Source organism: Aethalodelphis obliquidens, unplaced genomic scaffold, assembly GCF_003676395.1.
Source record: "Aethalodelphis obliquidens isolate GAN/ISIS:26980383/991018 unplaced genomic scaffold, ASM367639v1 scaffold57, whole genome shotgun sequence".
Taxonomy (NCBI): domain Eukaryota; kingdom Metazoa; phylum Chordata; class Mammalia; order Artiodactyla; family Delphinidae; genus Aethalodelphis; species Aethalodelphis obliquidens.
Window position 1 is genome coordinate 3,330,387 of NW_020838001.1, and position 24,979 is coordinate 3,355,365.

Consider the following 24,979-nt stretch of genomic DNA (forward strand, 5'->3'; position numbering starts at 1 on the left):
ACACCCCACTCTCTGCTTTTTAGGAATTCATATAGATGCAATAAAAATTTATTGAAAGGAAAACAATTTTCTTACAGAAATATTTTTGCCAAAATCTTTTATAAAATGTTTTCCCAGCATAAGTCTTCTGCTTCTTGAAGTAGCTGGACAAGAAGAGTTTGAGGTATGCATTTTTGGCTAGACATAATGGCCATTTTCATAGCTTAGATAAATTTCAGTGTTTACTAAACCACAGAGATTTTATATATTCCATTTTTAAAAGAAGGTAACATAACTCTGAGCTTTTATATTTGTTTTAAGGAATCAGTTTTTATTTTCTTTCAGGATAAAAATAATTGTTAGTGACCTGTGGGAGTTGGGGGAAGGAACGATGGCTTAAAAAGAAGTAAAAATAGAGGAAATAGGAAATGAACTTTGGCGTGTGTTTAGAAATGAGGCTGAATCTTGAAAACAGATGAGAGTTCAATCATATACATGAGGAAGAGAAGTAATAGGATTATCATATATATAAGAGACGGTAGGAAATAGCATAGTGTACTTAGGAAGTGCAGTATCAGGGTAGTTGGAATGTAGATCAGACTTGTGGCAAAATGTTGAAAAATGTGGCTGGGTCTAGTCACAGTGTGTGCACTTTGAAGCAGTGTGTTATAAGCCAAGGAGAAACATGATAAGATTCACATACTCTCAGGGACCTTATAGTCTAGTAGGAAGATGTATAAGTAAAGACATTTATGACATGGGAAGTTATTAAAGGTTAGAATACTGAAGTCAGTAAATACTCTTAAAATAGAACACTTCTGAGTGAATTGTTTTGTTTTTATGGTTGAATGACAGTGAGCCAATATGTACGAGCTGGTTTATTGCCAGGAAGACCTTGGATAATCCCAATTCATTATTATTTCCTTGGCTGGGATAAGCCCAGTTCTTAGGCTTCAGTGAATATTTAGAAAGAGGAAATTGTCCTGGAAATGCAGAAAAGGGAATAGGGACTGAAGCAACTCTTAATAATATGGGTAAATCTTAGAAACATAATGATGGGTGAAAAATAAACCAAATCATAGAATATTTCATATAATGTGATACTGTTTTACAAAGTTCATTATATTGTCTAGGGATATATATCTGTGAAGTAAAACTTTAAGAGCAAGTGACTAAGAAACAGATTTCAGGATAGCGATGACCTTTTGGCAGAGGGGATATGGAGGATCGTGTAAGAGGGAGTACACAAAGTAGATTCAGTATTATTCATAATCTGGTTCTTAGTGGAATGGTAGATTCATGGGTGTAACTTTATAATGTATGTTACATATTGTATGTTTAAAAGTGTATACTATAAAATAAAGGAGAATGGAAATTGGTAATTCATGTTGTACCAAACTATACTGTACAATTTATCAATGTCAGTTTAGTCTTATCTTGAAACTTAAAATTTTGAATGAATTTAAAGGTATATTCTTATTGTTTTTATGATTTTAACTTACATGCAGAAGTATTCTAACAAATTTTAATGGCAGTTCTTATCTATTTGAAAAATTTAACCTTATTTTCTTGAATTGCAGGACCATCTTTGGAAAGGGGACAGCCAAGATCTAAAATGGTAAAACCAGGAAGTCTGTGTTCAAACATCCCTTTAAAATTATTTTTCTCCTTGTAATGAAAAAATATCATTTGTCCCCTAATTTTATCCTTGTTATCAGTTCCTTGTTTTCTATAATTGTTCCAAGCTTTGCACACTTACTTCTACCTTCTGCCTTTTTGAATCATGTTGACTTGTTTTAAGTCTATGTTATTCTGTGGTTGTAGGTATTTTTGATATCTTTTCCTTTCTCTCTCTCTTACTTTAGTTATGTAATATATATCAGGCCTCACAGAGCTTTAATGATAAGGATAAAAAGGTGATAAAGATATATTTGAAATGGAAAGATAAAATCCAGTCATTTTAAAAGTATTAATCAGGAATCTTTTTATTCCTACAAATATACAGATCTTGTCACAGTGCCAATTTTGTAGCAAATAGCTTGTATCTCAAAATATTGATCTAATATATTCAGGAATTTTTCTCCTAAAAGACACCCAACAAAAACATCACCAAAAAGGTAGATGAGACAGTTCCAGAGGGGAGAATGAGACTTCCACGACGAGCCGCAGAAACCAAAAAAAATTATAAAGATCTCTCAAATTCAGAATCAGAGAGTGAACAAGAATTTTCACATTCATTTAAAGAGATAGTAAAGGTAAATAGATACAATTCAGATTAATAGTTTCTAAAAGCCTTTTAAAATATTAAATATAGAATATATTTTTGTAAGAATGTCAGATTTATCTTGTCACTTCTTTTTATATGAGAAAACTTATATAACAATTCTAAAAATTGATCCTTAGGCAATATAATGTTAAAATTTATAATAAGTTGGCATTATTGTTACAAAAGAGATGTTTGACTCTAGTAAAATTATAACTTTAATATCTTTGAATTAGAGAAGTACTTGGTCTTTCCAAAATTATGCTTCAAGAAACTACAGACTGTTGGGAAGCTGTGGATCTTTTTCTTGAATGAAAGCAAAAATATTGGATCTGAGGTTCTTTCCATACCCTGCCCCACCTCTGTTCACCCCTGACTTCTAGAGAGATGAAGGAACTTACCCAAGGTCACACAGCTAGGAAAAGGTTAAAAAAAAAAAAAAAAGATTTGAACTCAAAAGAGTCTGGCAGGTCTCTGATCATTACACTGTTCTCATTTTATTACTATTATTTTTTGTTCTTTTTTGTTTTGTTTTGTTTTTTGTTTTTTTGTTCTCATTTTAAATCATTAAACCTCCATCGCCCTCTGTTATCTCTTACCTGGAAGAACTTAAGGACTTCATAACTTACCTCCACAGTTTCTTATCGCTTCCTACTTTAATTTACTATGGAAATAATTAGGTAAATCTTACCAAGCCACCTCTCATCTTACCTTCTTCAAAGGAAAACCCTGAAAATCTCCAAATAGACATTCAAAACACCAAAATACCTTTCCAAGCTTATTTTCTCACTTCCCCAGTATATACACAGAACTGTACCAGTCAAATAGAATAACCTGTGACTGCCAAACAAGAGCTGTGCTTCTCGCTACCTTTGCTCATATCAGTCGTCCTCCATACTCTCAGTATGTTCCCTTGCCATCTTCTTTTACAAACTCCTGAGCATGTTGAGTACCATGAAATCGGGGAATTCCTTCTGGTTTCCCTAAACTGGAAATCATCTTTTTTGAACCGTTATAGCATTTTATTTGTATCTATTAGGATATTTATTATAGTCTATAATATTTTCCTGTGAATTTGTCATATGCTTTCTTGTGTATTAGAAGGTCTTTCACTACTCATGTTGAGGCCCCTGTTATGCCTGTATGTAGTGATACAAGGCATTTAATAAATAATTCAATGTAATTTAATTAAATTGTTTTATGTGTCCAAGTATAAGTTATTGGTATTCGAGTATAATTGAAAGATATCAATACATTTAGGAGAAGATCCATTCCAGACGCAAAACCATGAAACTGCCAAAGAAACAGCAGAATCCCTTCACTGCCGAAACACAAGAAGATGTATCAAAAGAATGGAAAAACTCACCTCTACTGAAAGATACTATAAGAGATAATAACCTTGATCTATCTCCTGTAACTTTATCTGGGAGTCCGTCATCTATAGAAGTAATGAGATGTCAGTATCATTTTTTTCTTTTAGTTGAATGTTCAGTAACTTTCTTTTATAACTAATTATGTGAAAATACAATTTGAAGACTAATTTTGAGGGATATGTTTTAAGATTTTCAGTAGTCAAAACTTCATTTTTAAACTAGTTAATGCTAGTAACTTGGTCTTTGCTAAGTAGACTTGGGAACAATATTACTATGACACTGAAGTTTTACATGTTAGGAAGTTAAAGACCAAATGCTTCAATATAGAAAATATTTAATGTATACTTAAAAATTATAATGTGAAAGCTTGAATAAACACTTATGTTTTTAGCTCAGAATGTATTTAATAAGAGGGAAATAATGATGGGGATTTCTATTTTCTCATTTTTACATTTCATTGACAAAATTCTCCAAGGAATATCATGGTCAATCTTTGGAGCTGTAGTGGATTATCTTCATAAACAACTGAAGTTTTGCTTTTATTTAAAAATAATTGGGAAAGAGAAAATTTATTCTTTGGAGCTCTGGCATATGTATATATTTTTCTAGTATAGAAACTATAAGAATAAGTTTCTACTTTTAGTATATTTTTCATTTCCCTTTATGGCTATTTTAAAGCATTTCTAAGTGTCTGTCATTTTAGCTAAAATTCAAGACCATTCAACACCAGTTAATGTACATTTCCTCTAAAGTAGCTACTTTGTTCTTTTCTAGAATATTTTCGTAATGCTTGGGACCACTGTCATCTCAGATAAGCACACACTTAGAAGACAGATGCACATGCCCTGATTTGATTTGAAAACTGTCTGAGAATTCATTTATACTAAGACTTATTTCAGCCATGAATTTTCTCATCTATAGATGAGAAAATATATATTTCTATATGAGAAATATATGAGAAATATATGAGAAATATGAGAAATATGAGAAATATGAGAAAATATTTCTCATATATATGAGAAATATGAGAAAATATATATTTCTACATCTAAAGATGTAGACCAGATGATTTCCCAAGCCATTTCTAACCATAAAATTCTGTGACTTTAATATATATCAGTACTGCTGTCAAAATTACTCAAGATAATAATTAGGTTGATCATTATAGTGCAGCCCATACTACAGATATTTGTGTTTGAAAATGTTTTGAAAGTTCTTTTAGTTACAATTTTGTTTTAAATTGAGACATTAATATTATTCAAAGTCTTATAAAAATATTTTACACTTAATTTTATCTTGATTTATTGAACATTTATCCTTTCTAAATACAGCTAAGATTTGAGGATTTGATAAATTACTGTATTTTTTAGAATTTAATAATACTATTTCTAAAGATGTCAGTGATTAACACCTGCCATCTCTTTTTGTTTGTGTTTTGTGAGGCACTATAGGTATAGAGAAAATAACAGAAAGGGATTTTTCTCAGGACTATGGCTGTATAACAAAATCAGTATCACCTTATCCAAAAATTTCATCACCTGAATCCTTAAACAGTGGAGATGGAAGTCCAGTAAAGTCACCCAAGAACAGTGAGAAGAATTTACTATGTACAAGAGAAAGTTGCTCACCAATTCCACGATCATTCTTTTTGGTAAGGAAATAATGTATATATATTTTTTCCTTTATTAGATATAACTGAAGGGAGTAAATCATTTGCCTCTAATCTTAATCAAATGTACAGTGCTTGTCTATTGAAGGTTTTGAGTTTGGTCTGGGGGACAGAAGGAACCTACCAATAAGTAAAACAGCCTCAGTGAACTAACAGACTGATACACACAGGAGAAAGATGTAGTGGTATGAGAAGTACAGAGTACTGATAAGAATTCTGTGATAGGAACAGTCACTTCCAAAGAGGTACTGCTTATTTGTCTACATGTCAGAACTACATTTCCTAGATTGGAACAGGCTTATTCCTGCAACACAGGCGCTTCTTTCCGGTTTCACCATAACTCGAAGTCTGTAACCTTTTAGTTACTAAATCACAAGTTGGCAAAGCAAACTGACAAAGAATATAGTTGAAAACAGTATGACTATAGCATTTGCTTTACAGATTTGTAAAGGAACTTTAATAGTTAAATGGCATGAATATTAACATAATGGTATATTGAAAAAGTCTTTATTCTGCCGCTCATTTATTATATGTACCATTTCTTATTAATAAAATACATACATATGCTCAAAAGTCTTTTAAAAAGGTATTAGAGAAAGGAATCAATTATGGGTCAAAGTGAGGGAGTGTAGATAAAAATATAATGTCTATGAGGAGTAGTTTGTAGTTTGAATTCTGCTTTTTTTTTTTTTTTAAGTTGTTTGTACTTTGGCACCAGTTTACAAAACCCACCTCACCTCCTTGGCTTGGGCTGTATAGAAGGCTTAATTTGGAGAATTTTGAAGTAGTGATAAAGCTACAGAACTGATTGCCAAACAGAATCTTATATGAAACCTTCAGTGTGCCAAACATAAAAATAAAAATGCAGTTATGCTATTTAAAGCAGATGGGTCTAAACTGTCGCCTACACACCTCCCTCCCTCTCTGATAACCCCCCAAAAGCACCTTTGCAAGACTCTTAATTTCTACAGACCACAATTTGAAACCATTTCCCACTAGACCATCATCCCATGGTCCTTTCTCAGTATTGCTCTGTCATCCCTCCTTTCCTTGAATCCTTTCTCCCTTTAGTATCCCATCTTGCAAATCTCAACACCTTAGGTCATCCCCACCCACCTACTTTGATGCTATCTGTGCTAGATGGAATTTTAATTGTAACATATTTATTGGCTGCACATTTACAGGAGACACTGTGTTTCCCATTTACTGTTGACTCTTAATTAGGTATTGGAAATTTGCTATATAAATTAGTTGTACCAGCTTACACTCTCCAACAATGCTATGTGATAGTGCCCATTTTTCTACAGTTTTTTGCCCATCTGATGAGTGTAAAGTGTGTCTGACTTTAATTTGCATTTTTCAGATTAACAGCATCAGTGAGTATTTTCATCTTTTTTGGCCACTTTGTAAATTGTGTTTTTTCTAATTTTTAAATTGCATAGTTTGATTTTTCCTATAAATTTGTAGGAGTTCTTACTATATTCTGGAGATTAATTCTTTATTGGTTATATACATTGCAGACGTTCTTTTTCTAGTATGTAGCGGTCTTTCACTTAGTTAAATCAAAATGTGATGTAATGAAATTTACCAATCTTTTGTTCTTCAAGAAATCCTTCCCTCAGTTATTGTCATAAAAATATTTTCCTTTCTTGTACAAATGTTAGTTTTAACTTTGAGGTTTTCCATCTTCCTAGGCTTCTTCTTTGCATATGGATAGTGAATTAGTGCCACATCATGCATTGGATACCCCTCCTTTCTCCATCATTTGTGATGCCAGTTTGGTCACAGCCTTGGCAACCACATGGGTCAGCTGTTTGGCCAGTAGAATACAGAACAGTGCCTATCTTCGAGCTAATACAACATTGCTTCAATTAGTGTAGTTTTATGCTTACAGGGGTTTCACCACCCCCATCCTCACCCTCATCTCATTCTGCTTCTAAATTCTCTTGGCCCTATACTTGTCCAATAAAATTTAGAATTAGTTTGTGTAAGGGAAGAATTGCCATTTCCCAGTATCGTTACTGAGATTTCTCATCGACATATTTCATTTTTCTACTTTTTGGTCTTATTTCCAACAAAGTTGTGTCAAATCTTCCACAAAGAAAGTTGTACTTCTGCAGTGTTTTATGGGCCTTTTTCTTTACTGTATGTAAAAAAAAAAAACTTTAAAACAATTGTTTTCTGGATTTTTAACTTTTTGCTTTTGTGTAGAAACACTATTGATTTTTATATGTCCCCACAGCCTTGGCAAATTCTCTCATAATCGCCTGCCTAGATTCTCTTGTATTTTGAATATAGATAATCATAAACTGTTTTTTATGGTAATTTTTGCATTTTCTCTTCCAGTCCTTATACTGCATGGTCTTTTCATTTTTAAGGTTACTATGACCTGTAGAGCAGTGCTAAATAGATACCATGCTAGCATGCATGCTTATCGATAGTTTTTGGTAGATACTTGTTATCAGATTAAAGTTCTAATTGTTTAAGTGCCTTTTTTTCAGTTATGAATGGGCGTTGAGTTTTAGTAGGGAATGAGTTACTCCCTCAAAATTTAAGTAGTTTGGTTTAATGTTGTTGTGTTTTTCTTACTTTAGTTTTCTAACTTCCTTTGGGTTTCTGTGTGTCTTGTTCATTCATAGCCCAGTTAAGAATAATACCATTGTGAATAGAAACAATGTAAATTCTGTGGTACAGTTGGCCCTCCATATCCATCGGTTCCACACCTGTGGACTCAACCAACTGTGGATCACTATTTTATATATGGGACGGTAGCATCAGTGGATTTTGATATTTGTAAGGGTCCCGGAACTGAATCGGCCCTGCAGATACTGAGGGAGGAGTGTACTTATACAGGAAATACAAAAATTGCAACAGCTATTCAGATGTAAGCAGTTACAGTTCAGAAAAAATTTATGGAAATTGAACCTCCACATATGAAAATCATATTTGAAGCAAAAGAGGGGTATATATGGTAGTGTATCCATCAAGCTTTCCTTATACTAAGTTGGTTCTTATAAGAATCAGATTACGGGCCTTTAATAATAGTTATAATAATTTAGTATTTTTCAATGGTTATTATCTGAAAATATGATGTTTAAAATATGTAGGATGGTTTGATCATAGAAAAAGAGTTGAAATTTTTAAAATGAGATGGTCTTAAATAGGCTATCACTGCTAAACCACTGACATATTTATAATTAGGACTTTCTGGTTTCATGATCATACAGGAATTTGGGTGAGCTTTTTTTCCACTATAGAAGTCCACCAATCCATCAACAAAAATATTTTAATAACCTATAAAATACAGAATGTTAAGATAGAATTTTACAGCTTGGAGTGGGCTGGGTTTTGACCTGGACCTAAGTGGATAGGTTGGTATATATACAGACTGACTGGAGAAGCAGCAGTAACCTAAGTACAGAAAGGCTACCGGAAGTGGACATGCATTTTCATAAAACAGGAAAAAGACTAATGTGACTGTAACAACAAACTTGTGTATTGAAACAGTAAGACATAAGGTTAGAGGACAAAGATATGGCTTAAAGATACAGCTTGAAAGAACTAGTTTAGACTTTTCTTTTCTATGGCTTCCCATTTCTTGACTCAAATAAAGAAATCAAAATCCTAATAAGGAAGAACTGAAAAGTAGGAGTAGTTTAAAAAAGCCAGCTCAAAACTATTGCTGTAATTTAAGATTGAGGTTAACATAAGAATTTAGGTAAATGCATGGTAGTGTGAGACATAAAAAGGTATAGAAACAAAACAATCTGAAAAAAAAGAATTGATAGCATTTGCAATTTACTGTCTTTAGAGTTTGAGAAAGATGGTCAAAGGTGAATCCAAGAGTAATTACAGAATATTTTTTCCTATTTCTGATACATACTTTAGGAAAGTCATTCAGCATCTCCATTATCCATGTCTAGTGAAGGAAGAGGGAAAATATGGTGTGGCATGTCCTATGACTCCACTCATGTATCAGGTTTGTAGTCAAAGACTTGCTTTTTAAAAAACATGTTAATCACCAAAATACTGCTGTAAAATTTCATCTGAGGAAATTATATATTTTAAGCCAATTTAGTTAATGTTAAAATGAAAGTAAGTACAATAGAATTTAATGCACAGTTACCTAAAACTATACAGATAATGGAAACAAAGGCCTTTTTTATAAAAGCAAGTATATATTAGGTATTTGTAATTAAGATTGTAGCACTGTTAATTACTTTTTAACTGTTTCTAAGGCCCTACACAACATCTTAGTCGCAAACGAATGTACATAGAAGACAATCTAAGTAATCCTGGTGAAGCAGAATTGGAAGAAGAAGAAGAAGAAAGAGCAAACTTGCTTCCCAAGAAAGTGTCTAAAGGAGAAGGTGCAGATCATCACACTTGGAAAGGTAGGTAGAGCAAATGCCTATGTCAAAATGCATTTATTTTTGAAAATGGTTTCTTAGATCTTGAGTGGTTCTACTCACAAAACAAATTCCTTTGTAAAGATAACTTTGTATAAATCCAAGAAGGATAATGCTTTATCACAAAGTTCACTTTACCTGAATAATGTTATAGTAAGGGTCTTTTTACTCATAAATCTCCCTTATCATTCTATCACTGATTGCCACAGACAAGTTTTACTAGAGTATGAATTTACTGATAGATGAGTGTGTCACTAAATACTTGGGTTAATAATGTAGTAGTTAAGAACTAGTTTTTTTTAAAAATCAGTCCAAGTATGTTCTATTTTAATGTTACTGTTTCTGCCTTAATTCCCATGCTAGAAGGTTTTTTTAGTTAAGTCAAAATAATATTTTAAATGAAAAATATAGTAGTCTGTCTTTGATTTTATAATCCTTAGATTACATATAGAATCTAAAAATAAGATAGATTTGTTCGCAGCCTCATGACAAATAATGCTGAATTTATAACAATGCATATCTTAATTTTGGCTGATTGTCTTCATTTTTTAGTGTCTGAAAGTTTATCTCCATTATCAACAAATGACTTTTGTATTCCTGGGGAGAACTGGGAAACTGAAATTTCAGGTATAGGGACGATGTGTGAGGAGTTCAATACAGAATTTAGGAGGAAAGTTCATGTGAGTTGTCATTCTTTAAATTATGATTTATATTTGCACCCAATAACATGACAATATGGCACACTTTCTACTAGACTGTCAGTTTGACCCTTTGGCAACAAAACACTTCTTCGTGAACTCACCTTTCCTCATGTACTGGTGAAAAATTGGAATGATTCCTAGGCGAAAAGCCTTATTATCTCATGAGCCCAGTTCCTTTTCTAAAATCTGTGCATTACTTGTATTCTTTCTTTTTCTATGGGTTCTCTTTGTCCTATTTTCCTTTTCAGTTTAACATTTTGAGTCTTCTGTGAATTTTCTTTTTTTTTTTCTGAACGATTTTCTTTTCATGCCTAGTCTTTTTAATACATTCTTTAATCTCCACAGCAGTGACTGCTTGTTGAGGGTACTATATTAAAGTATAGAGGATGAGCAGCCTCAGAGAAATCCATTTCACTTTGTTTGTTTCACCAGTTCTGTACCTACATATCCTTAGTTACTGAGGTTCCAACGAGGTGATGTTTACAAAAACACTTTCTAAAATAACTTTTAATTATTATTGTTTTCTCCACCTATCTCTTTTTCTCACATGCCTATATTTAGAGTAGGCAGTTCTTTTTGCCCTCCTGTTAAGATATTTTTCTGCACAGGTTATCAGCCCTATCTCTTCTTTGCCTTTTTCATCTCTTCATGGGTAAAATCTGAAATTATTTAAGATTCTGTATATTTCTTTTGTTTTGATTTGATTTATCCAAGGTCAGTCTCATCTAAACAGAGAAGCCCTGATTCATATATTCTGTTACACATCTGTGACTAGCTGCGAATATAGGTTTTTATGAAAAATGGTAATAAATAACTTTGAGTGTGACTCTTATGCTGTGTTCCTGAAGAGAATTATAATCACTAGCATTTTTGTAAATGTAGAATGGCATGTACTTATGAAAATAATTACCAATTCCAACCCTCACTCAGAGCCTTCCTGGTGGAACTAGGCCCTGCTCTGAGCTTATTTATTAACACTTCAGTTGAGATCATTGAGTTTTTAATTTTTCACTTTTCTAAGTTCTTCTTAGGTATTTATATTTCATGGAAAAGGCTTTGGCCTTAATATAGTCTTGGTTAGATTATTATGTTGTAAAGATTTTTCAAGTTAAAAATGAGTATTTTTCAGATCCGCCACAAAATGATGGATTATTTTACTAAACAGTCTTGGAAAACGGCTCAACAACATATAAAAACAGTGGACCATCAGATTCAGGAGTATAGGTCTGTGCTAAAAATCCCTTCTGAAATATTCTAAGTGCTGTGCTATAAGTGCTATCATTAAAAAAAATAATCTCATTTTGTTTCTTTAATAGGATCAAAAAACTTGACAAATTCCAACTCATCATCATAGAGGAGCTGGAGAATTTTGAAAAAGATTCACAGTCTTTAAAAGATTTGGAGAAGGAATTTGTGGTTTGTGCTTTTAAGAGTTTAAAAATAATTTTAAAACCTCATTTTTAAAGAGCTACACTCAGGAAAACTTCTGTTAACCTTCTGCTTGTAGACCACACCATAAATGTTTCTGTTTTTTAGAACATAACTTAATCTTAGATTTTTAGTTAGTTTCATATACATACACTAAAAATACAGACTTAAGTTTATGATGCGGGGGAGGGATAAATTGGGAATTTGGGATTAACAGATACACACTACTATATATAAAATGGATTAACAAAGACCTACTATATAGCACAGGGAACTATATTCAATATCTTGTAAGAATCTGAAAAACAATATATATATATGTATGTATAACTGAATCACTTTGCTGTACATCTGAAACACTGTAAATCAACTATACGTCAGTAAATGTATATATAAAGTTTATGATGAATACCTTCGATAATAAAGGAGAAAGTCTGAAAGAGTTTGCTTTCAATTTTTTTTTTAGCCGAAAGAGTATAGGACATCTGCAATATTCTTAGCATATAGCCAAGTTTTTAAAATTAGGAATAATATAACTATAGTAAATTCTGCTAAGTTTTAATTTTTAGTCATAATTTACTATAATCAGTTTTGTATTTTGAAATTTAGGGCTTTTGGGAAAAGGTATTTCAGAAGTTCAGTGCCTATCATAAAAGTGAACAGCAGAGGTTAGTATGACATTCCTAATGATTAGAATCTATAACGTTAGATTTTATTATAGTTTAAAATTAAAATTATATATACTATATTATAGCAATTTAATTTGTTAACTAAAATACAAAGGTAACTTTCATTATTCTATTTGTTAGACTTCACCTTTTAAAAGCTTCATTGGAAAAGAATGTCTTCTACAACACTGATTATGAAGAAACTATTTTTACATCTGAGGTATAAATTTTATATTTTTATATATAATCTCAATATTAGTCAGTCTAACTTGTCTTTTTGCTGTGAAAATTTTATAGTAAATTTCATGGGGGAAATTATTTATTCACAGATGTGTTTGATGAAAGAAAACATGAAAATGCTGCAAGACAGACTTCTTAAGGAAATGGTAAATCAGCTATCTAGTTTGGGTTTTTCAAATGGAATGATCAGTCATGCTTTTATATATTTAAATGGGAAATTCTTCCACAGGTTTTTCTTCTGTCTTTTTGGATTGAGAGAAGCCAGTTTTAGCCCCACTGGGGTTTAGTTCTTTAAGTTTTTAAAATTAAAATGGGAGCAAATTTACAGTAAAAAAAATAGTAAAAAAACAGTAGAAAAATAGGGGTGATTTAAATAATGAGTCCGTCTCCTAAGAAAAGATGGATTTAGAAATTTAAAAATAAGCTAGAAGCATGATTTCTTTGTATGCATCTAAGTACGATGCACTGCAACAGTCCTGATGTGTCTTCTGAAGTCCTGTGTCAGGCACAACTACCCAGAAAGAACTATTGTCTACTTGGACAAGACTTCATTTCCTTAGATTTGGGGATTAAAGTAGCTGGCTTTCCAAAGGTCTAGTAGACCAGCAACTGCAATCAGGGGTTGGGGAGGGGGGAAGGTGTCTAAAGGTACTTCTCCAAGTGAACATGCCTTTGGTGTTTTCTCAAAGGTGGAGGCATTTCTATATGTATTTTAGTACTAATCTTTGATACAGGATATTTTAATACAGGATATTTTAATACACTTTTATTAAATTTTAATAGAACCAGTATGCTGATATATAGCAGAGGATCAGGATGTGTGGCTAAGCCAGTTCAGCTTAAAGCGCATAAGCTAACTAACTAGACTGATTCTTGCTGAAGTTCTTCTCCAGACTAGACTATAGATTTAATATTTAAAGGAAGAAAGTAAAAAATAAATTTCATTGATTTGGGGTTTAAAAGATGAGGTCTTCTCGCAACTGATCATCTAAATTCATCTAAATATATCTAAAATATCAGTAATAAGCACATAATTCTGTAGAGATCTAGGAATGGACCCTGGTGAACTGGATAGAATGAACACTGATACATAATATCTTTATTCATAGTATCTAATATCTTGATTTTTTTTTACTGTTTTATTAGATTTTAAAGTTTCACTGTAAAACTACCAAAGTGTGATTTTTTTTTCTTCTTGGCCATAGCAAGAAGAGCAGCTTCTTAATGTACGCAGAGGATTGATGTCATTATTCATGGCTCATGAAAGAAACAATGTGTGATGTCTAGTTGTTATCAACAAGTTTTATCCAGTTATTCCTTTGTGTGTATAGCTGGGGAATACCAGAGTAGCTCTACAAAGAAAATACATGTCACCCAGGCAAGAGTACCTTTGTAGGAACCTCTAAATTCAAAGAAATGTCCTCTAATGGATGAGAAAGAACCTACAGTCACTATAACGTGACTCTTGAGACCCAAAGACTTTTGTCTGTACCATACTATTTTTTTTAGAAAGCTTTGGGAAACCAATCAGTAAAAGAAATTGGCTTGTTTTTATAGTAATATTTGCAGGAGACAAATATTGCCAAGTTAACTATACTCATAAACTAATAAACTAAAATTATCATATAAAATATATTTTAAAAGTCTGAACTAAAGTATTATTAAAATTTACTAGTTCAGAATATACTACAAGTAATAAAAATTTAGTGATGCATAGAAGGGGGAGGAGTCTGATTTAAAATGCTTCCCTGAGTGTAAATCACTACTTTCAGCACACTGTTGGAGAGTATATTTATTCAGTTATGGCTCCATTGTATTAGAAGGCACTAACTAGCCTAAAATAGTTAACATGTCTATCTAGAATTAAAATGGTATTAACTCGCAGCAGGCTGTTTTGACAAGTACTTTTTAAGCCCTAGTGTTCATTGTAATAATATATTTTGCTAGATTAATGTATAAAAATGAATATACATTTATTTGCTTTAATTATATAATAAAGTTGAAATAAATGCTGTCACTGGGATTTTATACAATTATTTTACTTTATAAGTCATTTTCCTGTTTTATGAACATTGGATCAAGCAAAATATCCTCCAATCAATCAGACATCTGAAGTGTACCACCACGCAGCCTCACTCACTGTCGCACTTACCTGCTTCATGGTAGCAGAGTATTTGGATATTACCGGTATTTAAATACAGTGGTACAGGCTGCTTAGTCTAGATAAGCAAAGGAAGACCCTTCACATCTTAGCTTTATCCCATTGCTAGCATCACCTAAGATTTACTGATTGATTGATATGGTAGCAGGGATTCTATGTCAAGAAACAGTGACAGGTCTGCTGTAATATTAACTACTACTCAGGAGTTGAAACTCCATGTTGCCCTGTGAGACTTCTTTAGAATCAATCCCATGGTGACACACATCCTTGTTTGCCTCATCCTTGGCCAGACTTCCAAGACTCCTAAATAATACATTATACTAATTCCTATACTGTGCTGTATGTGTAATCCTACCCAGGTTCCTACTTCCTCCCAGCTCTTTAAACCGTTCTGCTGTGACCCTGTCATGACCATAGTTGTGCCCTGAATCTCAACTTCAAACATCATCACCCCAGCCTGCTTTCTAGAGTAGTCCCAGGCTGTTTACTCCACCACTCTTCTGCTATTGCCTGTTAGTTACCCTTCTTGTCTGTCCTTCTTTCCTTATCGATTCTAGAGTCCTTAGTCCAAAATAAGTCTCTTGCCCTCTCTCCTCTCCTCAACTTTATCCACTAGTTCATACCCCTCATTCCACAACCTGAAAATCACTTGAGAAGTATAATCAAGGTTTAAATTTATGACTACATATTTCTTTTTTTTTTTTTTTTTTTTTGCGGTACGCAGGCCTCTCACTGTTGTGGCCTCTCCCGTTGCAGAGCACAGGCTCCGGACGCGCAGGCTCAGCAGCCATGGCTCATAGGCCCAGCCGCTCCGCGGCATGTGGGATCTTCCCAGACCGGGGCACGAACCCGTGTCCCCTGCATCGGCAGGCAGACTCTCCACCACTGTGCCACCAGGGAAGCCCTATGACTACCTATTTCAAGTGGCTACACAGCATTGCTCAGTAATCCTTATTCTGCCCTGTTCAACTGCCTTCACCATGTTTCCAGAGTATTACTGTATATCAGTACCTCCTTAATTCTTTACCTTTTAGGGGATGGACTTACCTCATACTTTCCTCATCTCTTCTCCCTAAAATCTAACATGTTACCTGCATCAATACTGGCATTTCTGATTTCTCACATGTTCCAATGGCAGAATAGCCTCATTATTTCAGGACAATCTAATACCCCTGGCTAGTGCTCTGAATCCTGTTGTCTGACTTCTCTCTACTGATGTGTATAGCCCACACTTATTTTTATTTATTTTTATTTTTTAAAAAGGACTTTGACAACAAGTTCCTCTTTAACTGCTGCCCTCCCTATGTAATTCTCTACTCACCCTCACACAGAAGGTATCAAAAGAATTTTCGCGAGTTACTATCTCAACCCACTTCTTATTTGCCCCTTACCTACCTCCCCTCAGTCCAGCTTCTGTCCCTACAATTTCACTGAGATAGCTTTTATCAAAATCACCAGTTATTTTACCAAATCTTATCTCTCTGTACTTCTCACGCAGCTTCTCAGTACCATTCCACAGTTAAAAACCCCCTTGGCTGGCACATATTTTCCACCCTTTCTTGGCTTATTTCTGGCTTCCCTTAATAGGGGGCTCAATCCTAGTCTATCACTTCAATCTATACCTTCTCCTTAGGTAATTTCATCTTTGTATTGATGACTTCCAAATGTAGAAACATGCTGACCTTCACTTTGGACATTAGAATGTCATATACACTACTTTATTGATAGTTTTAATAAACATCTCAATTCTCCAAACAACTCGATTTCTCTCTCAGCAGCAGTCCCTCTCACCACCAGAGAAAAGAAAAAATAAACCTGTCCTTCCATCTCAGTAAATGTCACTTTTATCCACCCAACTATTCAAGCCAAAACCTAGAAGTAATTCCTGATTGCTCCGTTTCTTTTGGCCGGTTAATCAATCAACAAGTCCTGCAGATCGTACTGCCAAAAATATGTTCTACATATGTATACTTTCTGTCACTTCCACTGTCACTACCTTTGACAGTGTCAACATCATTTCTCACATAGACAATTTCAACAGCCTCCTAAATTGCTTTCCAGTGTTCATACTTGCCTTTTTACAACCCTTTATGCACTTAGCAGCCAATATGTTCTTGCTAAATCATAAATCATACCATGCTTCTGACTCCGTATGTAAAACTCTCCAGTGAAAATACATTCTTAACCAATGGGTCAAAGAAGAAATCACAAAGGAAATTAGAAAATACTTGGGGACAAATGAAAATGCAACATATTCAAAGCAGTGCTCAGAGAAATTTACAGCTGTACATTTATATACATTAAAAATGAAGAAAGATCTCAAATTAATAACCTAACTTTATAACTTTAAAGAACTAGGAAAAGACCAAACTACACCCAAAGCTGTCAGAAGGAAGGAAATAATAGATATTAGAGTTTTTTTAAAAAGAATAGAAAACAGAAAATAAATAAAACCAAAAGCTGATTCTTTGAAAGTTCTTCATTAAGTCTTAGTGATGCAAACACAGACAGCTGAGTGGGTCTTTTATCTCCTGCCAGGACCCTGACTGACACCCCAGATGACACAGAGCCTGCCTGCCCTGCCCACTTTTCTCTCCTCACAGCCTCCTTAGGGAGACTGAGCTATTATGTCCATCCCACACATCATGACTCTTCCTTTGCCAGGCTGAGGCCCCCTCCTCCCTCCCAGAACCATCTTTGCCGGTCTTATGGCTAATAAAGACCTGGGTTTTACCTGCACCTCTCCTCCCTCTGCCCTCGCTCCAAGAGATGAGACAGATCACTTCTCAGTCAGCAAGTAGGCGACACCCGTGGGCACACACATGGTGGGAGGCATAGGCATGGCTCCGAGCTGGCTGCCTTCCCTTCACTCACCCCCAGGGCTCCAACCAGGAGTCCTGTCTGGAAGCTGGAACTGGCCAAGGGCCACTTGAGTGGGACAGGGAGAAGAAAAGGAAGGCCTGGGGTGAGGAGAGGGAGGTACTTGCTCTGAGACTGGGTCCTCTCTAGACCTTTGCCCTCTTCCCCCACCATCGCCTCCCTTTGGTTGAACAGCCCTGAACCATGCGGTCAATATTGTCGGCAGCCCAAGGCCAAGTTTGCACAAAACCCATGTGTCCTTTGGGAAACGTGATGCCAGTGTTCGTGTATAACCCCCTCCTATCTAGGTCTGAGGTCCTTGGAAATGGAACCCTAAAAGGAGAAAATCTGGAAGACACCTCCTGGAGTACTGCAAATCTGAGCCATGGGGCTTCATGAGCAAACTTATGGAAGTTATTATCCCAACTTTGACTTGAGGAAGTCATCTAAGCAGAGAATCTAAGGAAGTCTTTTGGTGGCTCTGCCTCCCCCCGCTTCCACCGCTGTCTCCCACCCCCAATTCCCCCCTCCCCCAGATCTAACCTCCCTCCCTCCCTCCCTCCCTCCAACTACAGCTTCAGTCCCCAGGGCCAAGACTAAGGTGACAAATGAGGCACTTGCCTTGGGGGCAGAATTTTAAGGGGATGCCAAAAAAATTCATCAGTCAAGATAAATAATATCTTAATGCAATATTTTAAGAAATCAAAATCAATGCCAAAAATCCAAGATGAACAAAATAGCAAATTTTAAAATAAACTAAATTTAGAAAGGGGGAAAAAAGTTGATTCTTTGAAAAGATCAAGAAAATTGATAAAACATTAGTTAGACTGCCTAAGAGCAACAGAAGACTAAACTTTCTAAAATCAGAAATGAAAATTGGGAATATTACTACTGACCTTACAAAAACAGGATTACAAGAGAATTATGAACGACTGTATGCCAACAAATTAGACAGCTTGTATGAAATGGATGAATTCTTAGAAACACTAACTTCCAAAACTGATTCAAGAAGAAACAGAAAATCTGAACAGACTTACAACAAGTAAAGAGATTTAATCAGTAATCAAAAACCTCCCAGCAAAGAATTCTACCGAACATTTAAAGAAGAATTAATACCAGTCCTTCTCAAATGCTTCCAGAAAACAGAAGAGGGAACATTCCTAACTCATTCTATGAGGCCAGCAATACCTTGCTACCAAAGTCAGATAAAGACGTCACAAGAAAATTACAGACCAATATCCCTTATGAATATAAGTGTAAAATCTTCAATGAAATACTAGCAAACTGAATCCAGAAGCATATTAAAAGGAGTATATTTAATGAAGGAGTTGAAAGATCTGAACACTGAAAACTACAAAACATTATTGAAAGAAAGAAGACCTAAGTAAGTGGAAAAGACATCCCATGGTCATCCCATCCGACTGCAAGACTTAACACTGTTAAATGGCAATACTCTCTCAAGCACTCTACACATTTAATGCAATCCCTATCAAAATTCCAAGCCCTTTCTGCAGAAATGAAAAAGCCAATCCTAAAAATCACACAGAAATGGAAGGGACCCAACATAGCAAAACAACGTTGATAAAAGAATGATAAAGTTGGAGGACTCACAGTTCCCAATTTCATACTTACTACAAAGCTAAATTAAAACAGTATGGTACCTACAGAAGGGTAGACATAACAGAGCAATGAAATAGAATTGAGAGTCTAGCAAAAATCCTATTCATCTATGGTCGGTTGAGTTTCAAGGTGGTGCCTGGAAACCTTGGCAAGGGTGCCAAGACCATTTGGTGGAGAAATAATATTCTCTTCAACCAATGGTTATGGGACAACTGGATAGCCACATGCCAAACAAAACTGGACTCATCCACCTCACCTTACACCATATATAAAAATTAACGTTAAATGGATCAAAAACCTAAAAGTAAGAGCTAAAACTATAAAACCCGTAGGGAAAAAACATAGTAAATCTTCATGACCTTGGATTTGGCAATGGATTCTTAGATATGACACCAAAAACACCAGCAACAGAAAAAAAATGTAATTTGGACTTCATCAAAATATTTTTTTAAAAAAGGACTTCTGTGCATCAAAGAATACTTTCATGAAAGGAAAAAAGAACAACCTACAGAATGGGAGAAAATATTTGCAAATCATATATCTCATTAGGGTCTAGTATCCAAAATATACAAAAAATGCTTACAGCTCAACAACAAAATGACAATCTGATTAAAATATATGGGCAAAGGACTGGATAAACAGTTCTCCAGAGAAGACGTACCAATGTCCAACAAACACATGAACATATACTGAGCATCATTAGTCATTAGGAAAATGGAAGTCAAAACCATAATGAGATCCCAACTTTATACCCGCTAGGATGGTTAGAATCAAAAAAACAGAAAGTAAGTGTTGGCAAGGATGTGCAGGAATTGGAACGCTTGTGCATTTCTGGGGAATGTAGAATAATGCAGCCACTCTGGAAAACAATTTGGTGGTTCCTCAAAAAGTTAAGCAAGGGGGCTTCCCTGGTGGTGCAGTGGTTAAGAATCCGCCTGCCAATTCAGGGGACACTGGTTCGATCCCTGGTCTGGGAAGATCCCAGATGCCATGGAGCAACTAAGCCCATGCGCCACAACTACTGAGCCTGCGCTCTAGAGCCTGCGAGCCACAACTACTGAGCCTGGGCACCACAACTACTGAAGCCCGCACGCCTAGGGCCTGTGCTCTGCAACAAGAGAAGCTACTGCAATGAGAAGCCCGCGCATCGCAACAAAGAGTAGCCCCTGCTCGCCGCAACTAGAGAAAGCCCGTGCACAGCAATGAAGAAGCCAGTGCAGCCAAAAATAAATTTTTTAAAAGAAGAAAAATTGTACAATTAAAAAAAAATTAGACAAGGAATTATCATATGACTCAGCAATTCCACTCTTAGTTATATACCCAAAAGGATTGAAAACAGATACTTAATACTTTTGTAAAAGAATGTCCACAATAGCACTATTCACAATAGCTAAAAGGTGGAAACAGCCCAAATGGCCATCAGATAAACAAACATGTAGTAAATCTATGCAATGGAATATTTTTCAGCCGTAAGAGGAAGGAAGTATTGATTAATGTTAGTGTGAATGAATCTCAAAAGCATTAGGCTAAGTGAAAGAAAATAGACACAAAAGGTCACATATGATTCAATTTACATGTAATATCCAGGAATTATAAATTCATAGAATCAGAAAGCAGGTTAGTGTTTGGTAAGGGGAGAACGAGGAGTAGCTACCTAAAGGGCATGGGGTCTTCTTCGGGTGTGATGAAAATGTTCTGGAACTAGACAGAAGTGGTGGCCGTATGACTTTGTGAATGTATTAGATGCCACTGAACTGTATTCTTTAACACTGTTAGTTTCATGTTATCTCCTTTTCACCTGAATTAAAAAACAACAACAAAGAACCTCTCCAGAGGTTTTCTGTGCCCGTAAAACCCAACCTTTATATCATGGCCTAAAAGGCCGTACATGAGCTAGCATCTGCCTCTTTCTTCACTCTTATTTCCTACTCCTTTCTTCTTGTACAGTATACTTCAAAAATTCTATGGGGACAGGAACCTTGTCTACCTTGTTCATCACTATTTCCAGAACCTAAAAAGAGTGCCTGGAAAAGCAGGCTTGCACAGTGTGAATAAGTGAGTGAACAGATGTAGTGTTTCTAGGGAGGAATTTGCTAAGTACAGAGAGGGCCAATGTGCCTCCTAAAACTCTTCAGATCCTCAGATCCCGTATAATGTTGGTATTTCTATTAAAATTGATAAAGTATTAGTCAACCAGCCATATGAGCCATCTATTATGTGACATGTACTGTGCTCAGCTCTATATACAAAGGTAAGAAATGAACCCTCTCCTTGTACTTAAAAATGGTATCTATCTGTTTTTAAAGCGGTCATGTAGAATCATATGGATTTCTTTTTTATTGGCACCTTTGAAGAATTGTGTAGGCAAATCAGAGGTACACAGGCTGCATTACCAAAGACGATGTCGTATTTGTAATGGTTAGTTTCTGTTTTTTAAAAACATATTAGGTCAAGGGGTTTCCCTGGTGGCGCAGTGGTTGAGAGTCTGCCTACTGATGCAGGGGACACGGGTTCGTGCCCCGGTCTGGGAGGATCCCACATGCCACGGAGCGGCTGGGCCCGTGAGCCATGGCCGCTGAGCCTGTGCATCCAGAGCCTGTGCTCCGCAACAGGAGAGGCCACAACAGTGAGGGGCCCGCGTACCGCAAAAAACAAAACAAAAAACAAAAGAACATAGTAGGTCAAAAGAGCCAATGGAAATATTCTAAAACAACATCTAGAGGGAAATAACTCAATATTTTTTTCAGGAATACAAATGTGTTGAATGAGATCTATATGTTGTACTATCTTAAACTGTAGATAATATAATTTTGGTTTATGCTGTGATAGCAATAATTTGAAATAAACAGAAGTTGGAGCAGTGTGTTTCACTGTCACACTAATGACACATGTGCCTTTAATACCAACAGGGCCTGTGTTAGTTTTACCTAACTTGATGTGCATTCTACGCACGTCAAATAACTACTGTCAGTGTGAGCTTATGAGTCTGAAATTTGTAACAGATTTATTAAAATTTCAAGCTTATTTAGAAACAAAATTAACTGTTTGTTCTGTGTAATTCAACATTTTCTATTATATATTTATTTAAAAGTTAAAAAAAGTTTTTAGACCAGGAGTTGGCAAACTCTTTTTTAAAGGGCTATACAGTAAATGTTTTAGGTCAAAAAGGTAAATTTGAGGGTATCATGTAGGTACTTGTTTAAACATGTCAAATGTAACCTTTTAAAAATGTAACAATTCTGGGCAGGAGACGCTAAGGCTGCTGCTGCCGCCACCAACGGGCCTGTGTGCGAGCACGTCACTATCCACACCCCTCTTCCGGGGAACCTGTGCAGCCCGCCACTGCCAGGTTCCTGGGATCCAGGGACAACTTCCCCGGGAGAACACACGGCGGGCCTCAGGCTGGTGCAACGTCACGCCGGCCTCTACCGCCGCAGGCCCGCCCCGCATGCCGTGCGCCTCCCTCCCCCCCAGGCTGAGTGCGCCAGAGCCCCCAAATCAGCGGTTCCTTTAACCCCATCCTGTGTGAGCAAAAACAGACGCCCTCCAGTGACATACACGCAGAGAGGGGCCAAATCCAAAGCTGAGCCGCTGGGAGCTGTGAGAACAAAGAAGAAAAAGGGAAATCTCTCCCAGCAGCCTCAGAAGCAGCGGATTAAAGCTCCACAATCAACTTCATGTACCCTGCATCTGTGGAATACCTGCATAGACAACAAATCATCCCAAATTGAGGAGGTGGACTTTGAGAGCAAGATCTATAACTTTTTCCCCTTTTCCTCTTTTTCCGTGTGGATGAAAGGCTCTTGGAGCTGCAGCCAGGAGTCAGTGCTGTGCCTCGGAGGGGGGAGAGCCAACTTCAGGACACTGGTCAACAAGAGACCTCCCAGCTCCACATAATACATAATATCAAACGGGGAAAATCTCCCAGAGATCTCCATCTCAACACCAGCACCCAGCTTCACTCAACGACCAGCAAGATACAGTGCTGGACAACCTATGCCAAACAACTAGCAAGACAGAAACACAACCCCACCCATTAGCAGAGAGGCTGCCTAAAATCATAGTAAGTCCACAGACACCCCAAAACACACCACCAGACGTGGACCTGCCCACTAGAGAGACAAGATCCAGCCTCATCCACCAGAACACAGGCACTAGTCCCCTCCACCAGGAAGCCTACACAACCCACTGAACCAACCTTAGCCACTGGGGACAGACATCAAAAACAACGGGAACTACGAACCTGCAGCATGCAAAAAGGAGACCCCAAACACAGTAAGATAGCAAAATGAGAAGACAGAAAAACACACAGCAGATGAAGGAGCAAAATAAAAATGCACCAGACCTAACAAATGAAGAGGAAATAGGCGTCTACCTGAAAAAGAATTCAGAATAATGATAGTAAAGATGATCCAAAATCTTGGATATAGAATGGACAAAATGCAAGAAACAGTTAACAAGGACCTAGAAGAACTACAGATGAAACAAACCATGATAAACAACACAATAAATGAAATGAAAAAGACTCTAGATGGGATCAATAGCAGAATAACTGAGGCAGAAGAACGGATAAGTGACCTGGAAGATAAAATAGTGGAAATAACTACTGCAGAGCAGAATAAAGAAAAAGAATGAAAAGAACTGAGGACAGTCTCAGAGACCTCTGGGACAACATTAAACGCACCAACATTCGAATTATAGGGATTCCAGAAGAAGAAGAGAAAAAGAAAGGGACTGAGAAAATATTTGAAGAGATTATAGTTGAAAACTTCCCTAATATGGGAAAGGAAATATTTAATCAAGTCCAGGAAGCACAGAGAGTCCCATACAGGATATATCCAAGGAGAAATATGCCAAGACACATATTAATCAAACTGTCAAAAATTAAATACAAAGAAAGCATATTGAAAGCAGCAAGGGAAAAACAACAAATAACACACAAGGGAATCCCCATAAGGTTAACAGCTGATCTCTCAGCAGAAACTCTGCAAGCCAGAAGACAGTGGCAGGACATACTGAAAGTGATGAAGGAGAAAAACCTGCAACCAAGATTACTCTACCCAGCAAGGATCTCATTCAGATTTGAGGGAGAAATTAAAACCTTTACAAACAAAAGCTGAGAGAGTTCAACACCACCAAACCAGCTTTACAACAAATACTAAAGGAACTTCTCTAGGCAAGAAACACAAGAGAAGGAAAAGACCTATAATAACGAACCCAAAACAATTAAGAAAATGGGAATAGAAACATACATATCGATAATTACCTTAAATGTAAATGGACTAAATGCTCCCACCAAAAGACACAGATTGCCTGAATGGATACAAAAACAAGACCCGTATATATGCTGTCTAGAAGAGACCCACTTCAGACCTAGAGACACATACAGACTGAAAGTAAGGGGATGGAAAAAGATATTCCATGCAAAAGGAAACCAAAAGAAAGCTGGAGTAGCAATTCTCATATCAGACAAAATAGACTTTAAAATAAAGACTATTAGAAGAGACAAAGAAGGACACTACATAATGATCAAGGGATTGATCCAAGAAGAAGACACAACAATTGTAAATATTTATGCACCCAACATAGGAGCACCTTAATACATAAGG

General features: G+C 35.9%; 1 protein-coding gene across 1 annotated transcript in view; it reads left to right on the top strand.

The window, feature by feature from the left end:
- SYCP2 (synaptonemal complex protein 2) overlaps positions 1–14,738 on the top strand; it is a 71,981-nt gene extending 57,243 nt beyond the window's left edge. The window contains exons 30-42 of the mRNA XM_027086631.1: positions 1,560–1,597; positions 2,070–2,234; positions 3,503–3,698; positions 5,067–5,266; positions 9,173–9,263; positions 9,523–9,678; positions 10,246–10,373; positions 11,524–11,618; positions 11,711–11,810; positions 12,432–12,490; positions 12,632–12,710; positions 12,820–12,876; positions 13,936–14,738. Coding sequence (XP_026942432.1) covers positions 1,560–1,597; positions 2,070–2,234; positions 3,503–3,698; positions 5,067–5,266; positions 9,173–9,263; positions 9,523–9,678; positions 10,246–10,373; positions 11,524–11,618; positions 11,711–11,810; positions 12,432–12,490; positions 12,632–12,710; positions 12,820–12,876; positions 13,936–14,010 — 1,439 coding nt within the window. The 3' untranslated portion in view covers positions 14,011–14,738. The remainder of the gene's footprint in view (positions 1–1,559; positions 1,598–2,069; positions 2,235–3,502; positions 3,699–5,066; positions 5,267–9,172; positions 9,264–9,522; positions 9,679–10,245; positions 10,374–11,523; positions 11,619–11,710; positions 11,811–12,431; positions 12,491–12,631; positions 12,711–12,819; positions 12,877–13,935) is intronic.
- The last annotated feature ends 10,241 nt before the right edge of the window (positions 14,739–24,979 follow it).